Here is a 14,303-nt window from a genome sequence, read left to right as displayed (position 1 = left end):
ATACAGTGAAGTTCACAAATATTAAGCGTACATGTTCTAGATCAGCTTATCTAAAAGAGGTTGGGAATGATGTTCTTGATACAAATGATACTGAGGATACCAGTGAAAAGAGATGGGGGAAGCCAGATAATGCCAGAGAAAAGGCTAAGCAAGGATGTCTTCTCAGCTTGAGAATAGCCTGATCCTCCCAGGCAACTCCGAGCCTGGTTGACACCCTAGAGTTGCTGCTCTCCATTGTGGGCTAGTCATTTACAGGCTGCCCCAGGGTGAGGTTGGGGAGAACGTAGAAAGTGCATAGCCAAGGACCATTCTTCAGAGAGGATGGCAGCCATCTTGCAACAGCTGGGGAATGGGTGCACTGGCCTGGTAAAGGGATCTGTGAACACCAACAATATCTGCAGGGTAAGGATTCTTCCATGGGTACACTCCTTGGGACCATTCTTCAGAGAGGATGGCAGCCATCTTGCACCAGCTGGGGGATGGGTGCACTGGCCTGGTAAAGGGATCTGTGAACACCAACAATATCTGCAGGGTAAGGATTCTTCCATGGGTACACTCCTTGGGACCATTCTTCAGAGAGGATGGCAGCCATCTTGCAGCAGCTGGGGGATGGGTGCACTGGCCTGGTAAAGGGATCTGTGAACACCAACAATATCTGCAGGGTAAGGATTCTTCCATGGGTACACTCCTTGTGATCCATCAACTCCAAACCACGCCGGTGCCATCCAGCCCGTATCAATTCCTAGCGTCCCTGGAAGACAGAATGGAAGTGCGTGTGGGCTTTCAGGGCTATAGACGGCCACCTCTCTCTCCCATGGAACAGCTGGAGGACCTCTTGGTTGGCAGCCAACTGCTTCAGCACTGTGCCCCAGGGCTCTTTTGTGACCCACCATTAGTAGTAGACCACTGCTCTGGAGTAAATTCTGACACATAGTGACGCTATATGACAGGAAAATGGTTCCTTAGGGTTTCAGAGACTGCAAAGCTTTACAGGAGCAGAAAGTCTTGTCTTTCTCTTGGGGAGCAGCTGGTCGGTTTGAACTTCGAACTCCTGACCTTGAGGTAGCAGCCCAATTGCTTAATCCACTATGTCACCAGGGTTCCTTTTGTGACCAGGATTCACACCAAAATATGACCCTTTGCAGTGCCCTATAATCCTCCGTTTTCAATACTCTCCTTCAAAGGCGATTGCAATTGCCATGCCGCTCCCCCAACAAAACCCAACCCTTAAAACCAAATCCACTGCCACTGAGTTGAATCCACATACAGGGTTTCTGAGCCTGTAAATCTCTACAGGAGCAGACAGCCTCATCTTCTACAGAGATTAGTTTTACCTGTTGCTATAGTTTGGTGATGTTTGTTTCTAAATCTGGCAGCTTTGGTTTGGCATTACTCAACCCGTATTGTAATCCACCCATATTGTCTGTGATAGTGCTTCCTTTTCATTGTTTTGTAGGAGCCCTGGTGGTGTGGCGGTTAAGTTGCTTGACTACTACCCAACAAGTTGGCAAGAGAAAGATGAGCCAGTCTGCTCTCCATAAAGATGTGCTCACTGCTGTCAAGTCGATTCAACTCATAGCAACCTGTCGAGCAGTTCTACTCTGTCCTAGAGTTGCCACGGTGCAGAAGCAGCTCATTGGCAATGGGTTTGATTTAAGGGGCCTTGGTGGCATGGAAGCTCAGTGCTGGCTGCTAACCAAAGGTTGATGGTTTGAGTTTATTAGCCACTCTCCTGGAGAAAGATGTGCTAGTCCACTTTCGTAGAGATTAATTATCCTCCGAGGCAGTTCTTTTTTGTCCTATGGGTCATTATGAGTTGGAATTGACTTGATGGATTTGGTTTGATTTTCGTATTGTATGAAGATACTGTCATTTATTTCTTATAGAAGTTTGTGTCCCCTTTTGGTGGACATACAAGTATATATTCATATGCTTAGTCAAAAAGTTATGTGTCTATTTAACTCCTGTGAAGTACTTTTTCTGCTTATGCTCTAGAAATGGCATGAATTTCCATTTCTCTACTTCTTGCCAGTACTTCAAACAAACAAACAAACCCCAAACACTGTTTATTGTAAATTAGGTGAAGAGTTACAGAGTTTTACATCAGTTTTACATTTAACAATCCGCACACATTTTGCTCCAGCTTATGTATTGCATTTCCCTCGATGTACTGTGTTAGTCTGAGTAGACTAGAGAAACAAATCCATAGAAACGCATGTGTATAAGAGAGAGTTTTATATAAAGGTTACCTGTTTTATATAAAGGGTAATTGTATATTACGAAAGCATCCCAACCCAGTCCAGTCCAAGTCTGATGTTAGCATATGTCTGATACCAATCTATAAAAACCTCTTCAGACTCAGGGAACACACGCAATGACGCCAAATGCAGGACAGTCACTGGCCAGGGTGTAGAAAGTCTTTGGGTCCAGTGGCATTGTAAACATCTCAATGCTGGCAGGCATCTCTACGTGGCTTCTCCAGCTTCAGAGGTCTGGTTGCATCAGGGTAGTTCCATGTGTCTTGTCAGCTGCAATAGTCTTCCAGGGAGTGTCTCCCACCTCCAAGGAGGAAAATCCAGGAGTTCACAGAATTCTCAGAAGAAGGCCATGCCCACACAGAGGCCTCATTGGTTATGATCTCATTGACAGACTAGACTCCACCCCCACACCCGCAATCCTCAAATTGACAAACGATTGTATAACTACCACAGTACTATTTTTTAAAATTAATCATTTTATTGGGGGACTTTTACAAATCATCTGACAATCCATCATTCAGTTGTACATATGTTGCCATCAACATTTCCAAAACATTTTCTTTCTACTTGAGCCTTTGGTATCAGCTCCTCTTTTTTTTCCAGTGTACTATTTTTTAGCCCATTTCCTCTCCATGTGTCCTATTCCTGATCCCATGCCTCTTCCTTATCTAACCCCATATACTTTGTCCTTGGGTAAATGCTGCTTTTTTTTTTTTTAATCTCAAATGACTATTCTAACTATTCTGCCTCCATCATTTTTTAATCAAAACTTGGCATTTCAAGCCCTTTAAATGAGTGCAGTTCTGGTGAGGACAAGTGATCATTGCTGGGGATTTTCTTTTTAAGTTTCCTGACAGCAACCAATGATGTTGAATAATTGCCAAGTCTAAACCAAACTCATTGCCATTGAGGCAACTCCGACTCAAAGTGACGATCAGACAGAGTAGAGCTGCCTCACAGGATTTCCGAGACTGTAAATGTTTGTGGGAGCTTGACTTGATGGCAGGCAGTGAGGTTGGCTTTGGTTTTGGTAGGCACCTTCCAGTCATGCTTTTGTGACAGTTTCCTTTGCCCACCCATGCCCTTTTTAAAGCTTGGTATCTCAGCGACTCCTTGGATGCCATTTCAAACTTGCGTTGGCGGTCTCCTTCATCCAGATGACGGGCTTGTGTCTTTGTCTCTTCTAAGACTTAGCGAATATTCTCTTTAAATTATATTCATGATCGCATCTCTTTTGTACCCTAAAATGTACCCTAACTCTGGTGCTCAGAGGGCCCTAGAGTTGATCTTGTGAGCTTTCTTTCTTTTTTTTACAAGAACAATTGAATATTTTATTATTATTATTATTAAAAGATCATTTTAACGGCTCTTACAACACTTGTTACAATCCATACATCAATTGTATCAGATATATTAGTACATATATTGCCATCATTCTTTCTAGATATTTACTTTCCATTGAGCCCTTGGAATCAGCTCCTCTTTTCTTCCCTCCCTCCCCCACCCTCACCCTTGTGGCCCCTTGATAGATTATAAATTGTTGTTATTTTCATATCTCACACTGAACGCTGTGTCCCCCCCCCTCCCCAGTTTCTGTTGTTCTTCCCCCTGGAGGAGAGTGCCATTCGTTGAGATTGGTTCCCCCTTCCTCCCATCCTCTACCCATCTTCCCCCTGCCCTTTTGGTATCGCTAGTCCCATTCCTGTTCCTGGATTCCATGTGTTGTGAGCTTTATCTCTTGTCTGTACCGATGTACATGTTCCGGTCCAGTCCAGAGTAGGAAGCAGCACTGGGGTCATGACAGTGGGGGGTGAGGAAGCCTCAGGGAACCAGGGCTATATTGTGTGACTCATTGGTGATCTATTGCACCCTGATTGACTCATCCCTTCCCTGCGACCCCTCTGTGGGTGAATGTTCCATTGTCTACAGATGGGCTGTGGGTCTCTGCTCTGACCCGCCTCGTTTTCAACATGTTTTTGTTTGTTTGTTGTTATGAATCTTCTGATGCCTGTTACCCAGTCTCCCGATGACACCTCATGATCACCAGCTGGTGTGCTTCTTCCATTGGGCTTGTTGCTTCACTGTTAGATGGCCACTTGTGTAACTTCTAGCCTTTAAGACCCCAGATGCTATATCTTTTAATAGCCGGACACCATCTGCTTTCTTCACCACATTTGCTTATGCACCCATGTTGTCTTTGGCAATCAAGTGTGTTGGGGGTGGGGGTGCTGTTTGTGAGCTTTAAGAGGAATTTCTTTTTTCCCCACTTTTGATAATTAGCTATATTTAAACGAACTTTTTGGTAGGAGCCCTTGGAGACATAGTAGTTATGCCTCGGGCTGCTAGCTGCTACCAAAGATCAGTTCAAAACCACCAGCTGCTCTGTGGGGAAAAGACTGGGCTTTTTATTCTTGTAAAGAGTTACGATCTCAGAAATTCACAGGGGCAGTTCAACCCTTCCCTGTGGGGTCGCTATGGGTCAGCAGCAACTTCATGGCAGTGAGTTTGGTTTTGGATATCATTAATAGCCTCATCTGGATGGTTTCCTTCATCGGGTGATTTGTTCTTGTCTTTGTCCTGTTTGAGACTTAGTAAAGGGGTCTTTATAAGATACTTGATCTTGGGTCTTTTCCCTTAGAACAGTTTGAGGCACCTATCTTAAACAGCCTGACACTTAACCCGCTGCACCACCAGAGTGCCCTTTCCTTAATTTTTTTGTTGTTACCTAAGTTCCTTTCTTTACTTAAAAATAACCCCAGACAAACAGATAAGGGTGGGTGTAGATATATAAAATATGCAGGTAGGCAGGAATAATTGTAAAATTATTTTGCAGGTTTCTAGTTGATATAAAAGTAGCAGTAGAATCATGATCTCTTTAGTCTGTTTAAATTTTGGACAGTTTTAGGTTTACATAAAAATTGATCAGGTAGGGGAACCCATTAACAAGGATCTACATATAACCTCCTCACTGGGGATGGACAACAGAAAAGTGGGTGAAGGGAGACGTCGGACAGTGTAAGATATGACAAAATAATAATAATTTATAAATTATCAAGGGTTCATGAGGGAGGGGGAGCGTGGAGGGAGGGGGAAAATGGCCTGATACCAAGGGCTCAAGTAGAAAGCAAATGTTTTGAGAATGATGAGGGTAACAAATGTGCTTGACACAAAATGGATGTATGTATGGATTGCGATAAGAGTTGTACGAGCCCCCAATAAAATGACTTAAAAAATTGATTGGGCATTACATTTTTCTTAAATATCCTATCTCCCTGTTACCCAATTGTCCCTGTTAACATTATTGAATAGTGTGGTACATTGTTAACAGAATAGAAACCAGTATTGACACGTTGTTGTTAACTACGTAGTTCACAGTAGAAGTCATTCATTGTGTTGTACAGTTCTTTGAATTTTAACAAATGCACAGTACCATATGATTATAGTAGCATGCAGAACCCCTTGTGCTCTGCCTATTAATCTGCCACCCACCTCCTAAACCCCCTGGCAACATAGGATCTTTTTATTGTTTCTATAGCTTTACCTTTTCCGGAATATGACCTATACCCCCTTCTTACTTATCAACATGGTTAGGTGCCAAAGACTAGCTCGTTATTCAGAAATTGGCATTATAGGTAAATGGAGGATGACCACATCAGATCATAAGTGGAAGATAATTATATCATTTCATAACTGCCAGATTATATCTTTACATAACTGCCAACCTACTGAGAATCATGGCCCAGCCACGTTAACACATAACCTTAACCAGGAAAGCCAAGATCTTGCCTCACACCATGGCATTCATTACTGCCAGACATTTGCTGTTAATGTGCAAAATAGTCGGCACATTTTTTTTTTGTTACTATTTACTACATTTGTAAATGCAGAATGTCAGCTAATGAGATAGTCGATAAATGAGGACTAGGTGCAGATGAAATTATACAGCCTTTTTAGGAGCCCTAATAGGGCAGTGATAAAGTGCTCCTCTACTAACTGAAAGGTCAGGATTCACATCCATCCACCGCTCTGTGGAAGATGGATGAGGCAGTTGGTTTCCAGAGAGATTTATTTACAGCCTGGAAATTCCTATGGGGTAGTTCTTCTGTGTCCTACAGGGTTCTTATGAGTTGTAATTGACTCCACCTGCCATGAGGCTTGGAGAATGATGGACAGATTTTCATATGCTTAGTTGACATTTGTATACAAGGTGTCTGCTCAGAACTTTTGTACATTTTGGAAGTGAGTTATTTGTTCTGATCTTTTGGAATGTGGTTGTTAGTTTATTTTTATTATTATTTTTAAAATACTTTTATTGAGGGGGCTCGTATAGCTCTTATCACAATCTATACATTTCCTCCAGTGTGTCAAGCACATTTGCACATAAGCCACCATCATCATTTTCAAAGCATTCTCTTCCCACTTGAGACCCTGATATCAGCGCCCCATTTCTTTCCCCTCCTTCTCCTGCCCACCGTCCCTCATGAACCCTTGATAAGTTATAGATTATTTTTTCCATATCTTACATCATCCTCCGTCGCCCCTCAAGCACTTTTCCATTATTCGTCCCTCTGAGAGGGGGTTCTAGGTTGATCCTTGTGATGGATTCCCCCTTTCTTCCCCCACCCTCCCCTAATCCTCCTGATCTCTATTCTCCTTGTTGGCCCTGAGGGGTTTATCCTGGATTCCCTGTGTTGCAGGCTCTTAATTGTAGCAGTGTGCATGCTCTGGTCTAATCCGGTTTGGTAGGTAGATTTGAGGTCATATGTTAAGAATTAAGGATGCAGATGGACATTGGACCTCAACTCAAGTACTCCCTTAACACAATCACACTTTGTTTTAACAATCAGTCATTCTGCGACGCTCACCTTCCTGACACAATCGCTCAAGACAAAATGGGTGCATAAGCAAATGTGGTGAAGAAAGCTGATGGTGCCAGGCTATCAAAAGATAAAAAGCATCTGGGGTTTTAAAGGCTTGAAGGTAAACAAGCGGCCATCTAGCTCAGAAGCAAAAAAGCCCACATGGAAGAAGCCTGTGTTATCATAAGGTGTCAATGGGATCAGGTATCAGGCATCTAAGACCCAGAATAAAACCATACCCAAGGTGAGTGGGGGTGGGGCATGGAGTGGAGACCCAATGCCCATCTGTAGACAGTTGAACCTCCCCTCACAGAGGGGTCATGGAAGAGCCGAGCCAGTCAGGGTACAGTATAGCACCGATGAAACACAACTTTCATTTTTGGTGTATTTTGGATACAAGTCCTTGATCAGATAGGTAGTTTGCATATATTCTCTCCCAGTCCTTGGCATGTCGTTTTATTCTCTTAGCAGTGCCTTTTGCAGAGCAGAATGTTTAAGTTAAAGGAAGTCCAATTTGTCAATTCTTTGTTTTAAGAAGTGCTTTTGGTTTTATATCTAAAAGGACATCCCCTAGCCCAAGGCCACCTAGGTTATCTTCGGTTATCAGTAGTTAGTGTTTTACATTTAGATCTGTAATCCATTCTGTAGGAGAGGGATGGTTGTTGTCTACAATAATTGTTTTCCTTGTGGATATCCAATTGTTCCAGCCCATTGGCCTTTGCATCTTTGTCAAAGATTAGTTGATTGTATTTTGTGGGTCTTTTTCTAGGCTCTCAGTTCTGTTCATTGATCTGTTTTCCCATTCTTTTACCAGTAATCCATTTTCTTGATTACTGTAGCTTTAACGAAATCTTGAAGTCAGACAGTTTTGCTCCTCCAGCTTGGTACCTCTGGAGTATTGCATGGCTATTTTTGTTACCTTTCCATGGAAACTTCAGAAGCAGTATGCCAAGATCCATAAAATAATTTCCTGAGATTCTGATTGTGATTTCCTTGAATTGCTAGATTAAGTAGAGAAGAATTCTTAGTTATTCTTCCTATTTGTCAGCATGGAATATTTATTTAGCCCGCCTTTGATTTATAATTTACACTTCAGTAGTTCATTGGTTCAATCGTATCAAGGAGAATTGTACAATCATTGCCATTTTAATTTTAGAACATCCCCTTCCATGGTTAAATCACCTTTATTTTATTTTATTTTATTTTTGGTTAAATCACCTTTAAAATGAGTTGTGTTGTAGTACTCCCTACCCCCTCCTGTCTTCATTTCCCACTCCTAAAATCCTCTTTTCTTTCCTGTCACCCATTCCCCACCCCTGCATCCTCTACCAACTCCTATATCAGTTATTATCACTATGCATCCACTCCTCCTATGGGTCACAAACTGGGAAATCCAACAGAAACAATAAAAAGCATAATCAAAATAAGGTGGTAAGGATAAAATAATAATCATGTAAAGACCAAAATACAAATAATGAGTAAGAAAGACAAGACCCTCATCAACATTCCAGTAGTCAGGGGAGAAATTTCTGTAATGGAACAAGTAAGAGATACTTGCACACAGAACCAACTCAGGTCAGGCTGGGTCTCTAAGGAGATCATCTGGCCAAGCAATGAGTTTGATTCAGCCTATTCAAGATGACAACAGTCTCTACCGCACAGCAAGGTTGTCCGTGGCTAGAGAGGATCTGCTAGCAGCTCAGTCTGACCAGTTAGTCTGCCGATGCATTTGGGGCTTCCACTGTCCTCTGTAGCCTTCTACAAATTGAATGTTCATAATTTTAGTTCTGGTACTTTTCCCTTCGCCATATTCAAATTTTTAAATTGTCATCTTTGGATCACACAAGCTGGTGTGCTTCTTCTGTGTGGACTTCAGTTGACTCTTCACTTAGATGGCTGTTTGTTTGAATACAAGCCTATAAGACCCCAGACACAGTTTGGATCGAGAGCCATAGGGTTTGCACATCTCAGGTTTACTTTGGTTGTCACAATAGGACAAAAATCACAACCCTATAATATCAACTGTGTCAATAACAGCTATAAGTCAGTCAGCAACCAAACAAACAATATATATCCCTACCCCCCAAAAAAAATCTACAAAGAAGTACAGCATTGTCAATCACCCCTCTAGGGTTTAAGTTGATTACACTCTTTTATCATTGTCAGTTTTCCCAATGACCCAGCACTCAAAACACTATTGGTCTGAGGAGTCTATGCGAATACAGTTTCACTGTATTGTCCTACACGGTTCAATCTCTTATTCGATTGGGCTCTGTTGACTCTAAGTATGGGGGTTGATGCCTGTGGGGGCCTTCCTGGGCCAACTCCCCCAACTGTAGATCCCTGTTCAATGGATCCCAGCCAGTCGAGTCACCATATGGTGGTCCAGGGTTCCCTTCTACCGGACATCCACTGAGCTGGGGGTTCCTCCGAAGTCCAACAACCTTCTTCTTCTTCCACAATCCTGGGGTGGCTACGTCTGCTTCCTCTCCCATCCAAGTACCCCAGTCCTCAGTCCAAAGGTGAAGGCAGCTTCAAGGTAGAGTTCAGTTCATTCAGTGGGGCCTCTATGTTAAGTCCTTCTGGTGCCCTTGCCTTATGCCCTGATATCTGGCAGGTCAGCTTCTGTGTTCATCCTGGTGTTTAGTCTAGGGTGTGTTTCACCGAAGGTGAGGTAGAAATGAATTCGTAGTATCTATCCCAGGTACCTAAAATCTGGCCCATTGTCCTCCTAGGTTCCCTACACTCATTGTTTAACATCCCTTCCGACTATGTGATTAGTTCTCCGAATCACCCACCGTATTCACTAACAGAACTACCTGCGTCTCCTCTGCAATGTAGGTGGTCCCCTCTCGTGGTCTTGCTTTGAAATTCAGGAGGGCTCCTTCCATTCCTGGGGGTGGGGGTGGGGGGGTGGGCAATGATTTGCCCCAGTCTTGTGTCAGTGTTTTATAGCCTCAAGTGGATGGACATCTCCCAATTCCCCCTTCTTGAAGGAGTGACCCCAGACAATGTGGGGTCTCCTCCTTCTTGTTGGCTCTTGTGAAGTGCATAAAAGGGAGATAATATATGGTTCATGACTGGTAGGTAGCCTTCTTTCCTTTTGTTCAAGAATTGGTTCCTAAGATTTGTTAAGTTGGTGTTTCTTTTTATAGTAATGGGTTCTTAAAACACTTGCCCTTTTGTGATTGACTTAGTTCACTCAACATAATGGTTTCCAGGACCTTCTATGCCATGCGGTATTTCATGCTTTTGTTGCTGCCTTTTAGGGATGTATAGTATTCCATTGTGTGTATGTATCATAGTTTCTTTATCCATTCTTCCACTCTTGGACGTTTGGGCTGCTTCCAGTTTCTCGCTATTGTAAACTGTGCTGTTATGAATATGGGAGAGCACACCTTCACACGTGTTGTCTCATTTCTTTAGGGTATATGCCTAGTAGTGGTATTGCTGGATCATATGGGATTTCAATTTCCAGTTGTTTTAAGTGACCTCATTATCATTTTCCACAGTGGCTGTGTATATTTAAAGGTCCACCAGCAGTGTATATGAGTTCCACTCTCTCCATATCCTCTCCAGCATTTGTTGCTTTCTGTTTCTTGATTTGGACTAGCATTATAGGTGTAAAGTGGTAACTCATTGTGATTTTAATTTGCATCTCCCTGATGGCTAGTGATCGTGAAAATTTTTTCATGTTTATTAGTCGTTTGTGGTGAACTTCCTGTTCTTTTTCCCATTTCTTAATTGGGTTTCTTTGTTAGAGCTGTTACAGAGTTCTGTATATTTTGGTAATTAGCCCTTTGTCTGATGTGTTGTTTGTAAACAGTTCTCCCCCCCCCCATGTGTGGTAGTTACATAATCTGGTGTCAATTTGGGACTTGATAAGATTAAGAGTGAAGGGGTCTGTCAATTGGATCATAGCCAGTGAGGTCTCTTTGTGGGCACGGCCTTCTCCTGAGAATTCTGGGAATTCCTGTATATACCTCCTTGGAGACATGAGACATTCTCTCTCTGCTCACTCCCTGAGAGACGCTCTACTGACAAGACACACGGCACCATGCCCTGGGAGCTGGAGAAGCCACATGGACCTACCCTGATGCAACCTCTGGAGCCAGAGAAGACATGTAGAAACCCCTGTCAGCACTGAGATGCTTACAACACCACTGGATCCACAAGACTTCAACCCACTGGCCTGTGATCTTCCTGCAATCGGGATCATTGCATGTGTTTCGTGATTCTGAAGAGGACTTTATAGATTAGTGTCGGACATATGGACTAATATTGGACTTATGGACTTGATCTGGACTGGGCTGGGACGTTTTCTCAATATTCAATTGCTCTTGTGTATAAACCTCTTTTTTAGACACATATGAGTGTCTGTGATTTTGTTTCTCTAGTCTACCCGGACTAACAAACCATGTAATTACTTTTTAGTTCTAGAAATCTTTTTGTCTATCCTTTAGGACTTTCTGCCTCAATGTTGCTATTATCAGTGTACAGAGTTTTATTTCTTACTTCCCAATCTGTATATCTCTGCGAAAATGGACATCTGACTTCTTAGCTATGCAAGGGTGAAAGAAAATCTATCGCCAAGCCAGCCCATCTCATTTTACCCTCTTTTGACATCTCCCACAATACTTTACTTTTTTGCTAGATTTGATAATTCGTTGCAGTAGTTACACAGAACTCATAGACAACACTCAAAATTATGAAAGTTTATTAGGGAAGTTAATAGGTTACCATAAGCCTGCATCAGATACATTAAAGATCAGCCAGCTGTTTGTCCACAGCGCCTCTTCTCAGCCAACAGCCAAGTCTCCCTGTTTTTCAGCGTCTCCGCTACCTGGTCTCTAGGTCTCGGCCCACTGCTGTGCTTCACGGATTCAGTCTTGGTGCTGCTCCTCTGCACTGTCTCGTGGTCTCCTTGCCGCAAGTCTCGGGGCTTAGCCTCTGCTGCTTCTGCCATTTCAGGCAGGCACATTGAATGTGCTCCTCTTGGTGGCTCTTCTTTGATAGTCCGGGAATTCTGTTCTCCTGTTGCAGAGATTACTCTCTTATGCACAGGGCAATGGCAACTGATACTGATCAGTCCCCTCTGTTAATATTTCATACATCCTATTTGCATGATTTCACCTAATCATTTGGTGGAAGTTAGACATGGAGAAAAGGGCCATATTAAAAAATTTCCTTTCAGCACAACTTTTTGCTTCTTTTTCTTGTCTTACTGCAATTAGCTACGTCTTCCAGAACAGTGTTTAAAGTGTTGAGAGACTTCTTTGCCTTGTTCTTGGTCTTAAGGGAATGCAAGGGCAGTGAATTATTTAATGTGATTGGTCTAGCCAAAGTCTCCAACTTCTACCAGATGAACTTTCCTTGCATGCATCTGGTAAGAAGATAATCAAAGATACTGATAAGATTTATCTGCAAGTAATTGCAAATCAGATTTCCTAAAGTGGCATCCTGCCCTGTATAAAAAGAGCCCTCTGAGAAATAGGAGGAGAGAATCTCATTACCAGCCAGAGTCAGGAGTGGAGCATGTCCTCTGGACTTGAGATCCCTGCTCAGTGAACCTCCATATCCAGAAGACAGGTAAACCGTCAGAGGAACAGCCGTAGAACCAGGAGTCAGAGCGACGGACTTCGCAACCCATGGAGCAGGTGAAGATGAGTGCTTTTGTAAAAGAGGCTGACTTGCAGAGTGAGGTGCCTCTGGGCACTTAATTGGGGACATTGGGCTTGCTGATCCTGGGAGCTTAAACTGAATGCTTTCCGTATTAGCAGGTCTGATGGAACTTTATTATATCCTGTTAACTCAACCCTGAGCATTTCTCATTGACATTACCACTTGTTAACTTCATCAATAAGCACTTGAATCATTAATTTTGTATGAGTTCTGTGTAGCCATTGCAATGGTTATTAGAACCTAGAGATCAAGTAGAGAGCATTCAGACAACACAGGAAAAACATCTAGGTTTTCAATGGTTAGTATGTGGTTAGATGTTCTTAAGTTCTTTCCTCTTCTCATTTTGCTGAGAATTTTAATCATGAGTGGTTCTTAAACCAAACCCACTGTCCTTGATTTGATTCTGAGACCATAAATCTTTAAGGGAACAGCAGGCTGCCTCATCGTTCTCCACTGGAGCCTTTGGTGGATTTGAACTCCTGATCTTGCAGTTAACAGTTCAAGGACTGCCTGGTAATACCACCAGGGCCTTTAAAAAAAAAAAAGGTTATTAGATTTTGACAAATGCCTTTACTGCAGCCATTGAAATGATCTTTCTTTTCTAGCTTATGTGAGCGTCCTGGTGGCATAGTGGGTTTCGTAGTGTGAAGCCACTGGTTGCTGTGCAGGAGAAAGCGGAGGCTTTCCACTCCCGCGGAGATTTACAGTGTGGGAAACCCACAGGGGCAGTTCTGCTCGCCCCAGAGGGTTGCTGTGAGTCGGAATTCACTTGATGGCAGGGAGTTTGGATATTTGAAGCTTATTGATATTATGAATTACTTTAATTGATTTTTGAACATTGAACCAATCTTATATTTGGAATTAATTCTGCTTGATTATGATGTATGATTTTTTTTTATACATTGTTGGATTTTTTTTGGCAATCATTTTGGAGAGGATTTTGCATTTATGTTCATGAGAAATATTGGGCTGTAGCTTTTCGTTTCTTAATGTCTGTGTCTGGTTTTGGAATTAGAGTAATGCTGTTCTCATAAAAAGAATTAGAGGGCCTGCCAAAACCAGCTGCATTTCATTTCCCATTTTGGATTGTTGTTGTTAGGTGCCTCGAATTGGTTCTGACTCATGGTAGCCCTATGCACAATAGAACAAAACACTGCCCGGTCCCGTGCCAGCCTCACAATTTTTCTTATGTTTGAGCCTGTTGCAGCCACTGTGTCAATCTATCTCATTGAAGGTCTTCCTCTTTTTTGCTACCCCTCTACTTCACCAAGCATGAATCCTTCTCTAGGGACCTGACAACATGTCCAAAACATGTAAGACGAAGTCTCACCATCCTTGCCTCTAAGAAGCACGTTAGCTGTGCTTTCAAGACAGACTTTTTGGTTCTTTTTTTAAAAATCGTTTTATTAGGGGCTCATACAACTCTTATTGCAATCCATACACACATCAATTGTGTAAAGCACATTTGTACATTCATTGCCCTCATCATTCTCAAAGCATTTGC

The 14,303-nt window shown here is 42.5% G+C and overlaps 1 protein-coding gene across 1 annotated transcript in view; it reads left to right on the top strand.

Annotated features, from left to right (window-relative positions):
- Window positions 1–321: 321 nt before the first annotated feature.
- Window positions 322–14,303, top strand: part of UBE3C (ubiquitin protein ligase E3C) — a 144,251-nt gene continuing 130,269 nt past the window's right edge. Inside the window, exon 1 of the mRNA XM_004702334.3 lies at window positions 322–402. Coding sequence (XP_004702391.2) covers window positions 322–402 — 81 coding nt within the window. The remainder of the gene's footprint in view (window positions 403–14,303) is intronic.

Source organism: Echinops telfairi, unplaced genomic scaffold (assembly GCF_000313985.2).
Source record: "Echinops telfairi isolate 266 unplaced genomic scaffold, ASM31398v2 ScPeMD7_31;HRSCAF=116, whole genome shotgun sequence".
In the NCBI taxonomy this organism is placed as follows: domain Eukaryota; kingdom Metazoa; phylum Chordata; class Mammalia; order Afrosoricida; family Tenrecidae; genus Echinops; species Echinops telfairi.
The sequence above is the reverse complement of the archived record's forward strand: the minus strand, read 5'-3'. Positions and strand labels throughout refer to the sequence as shown.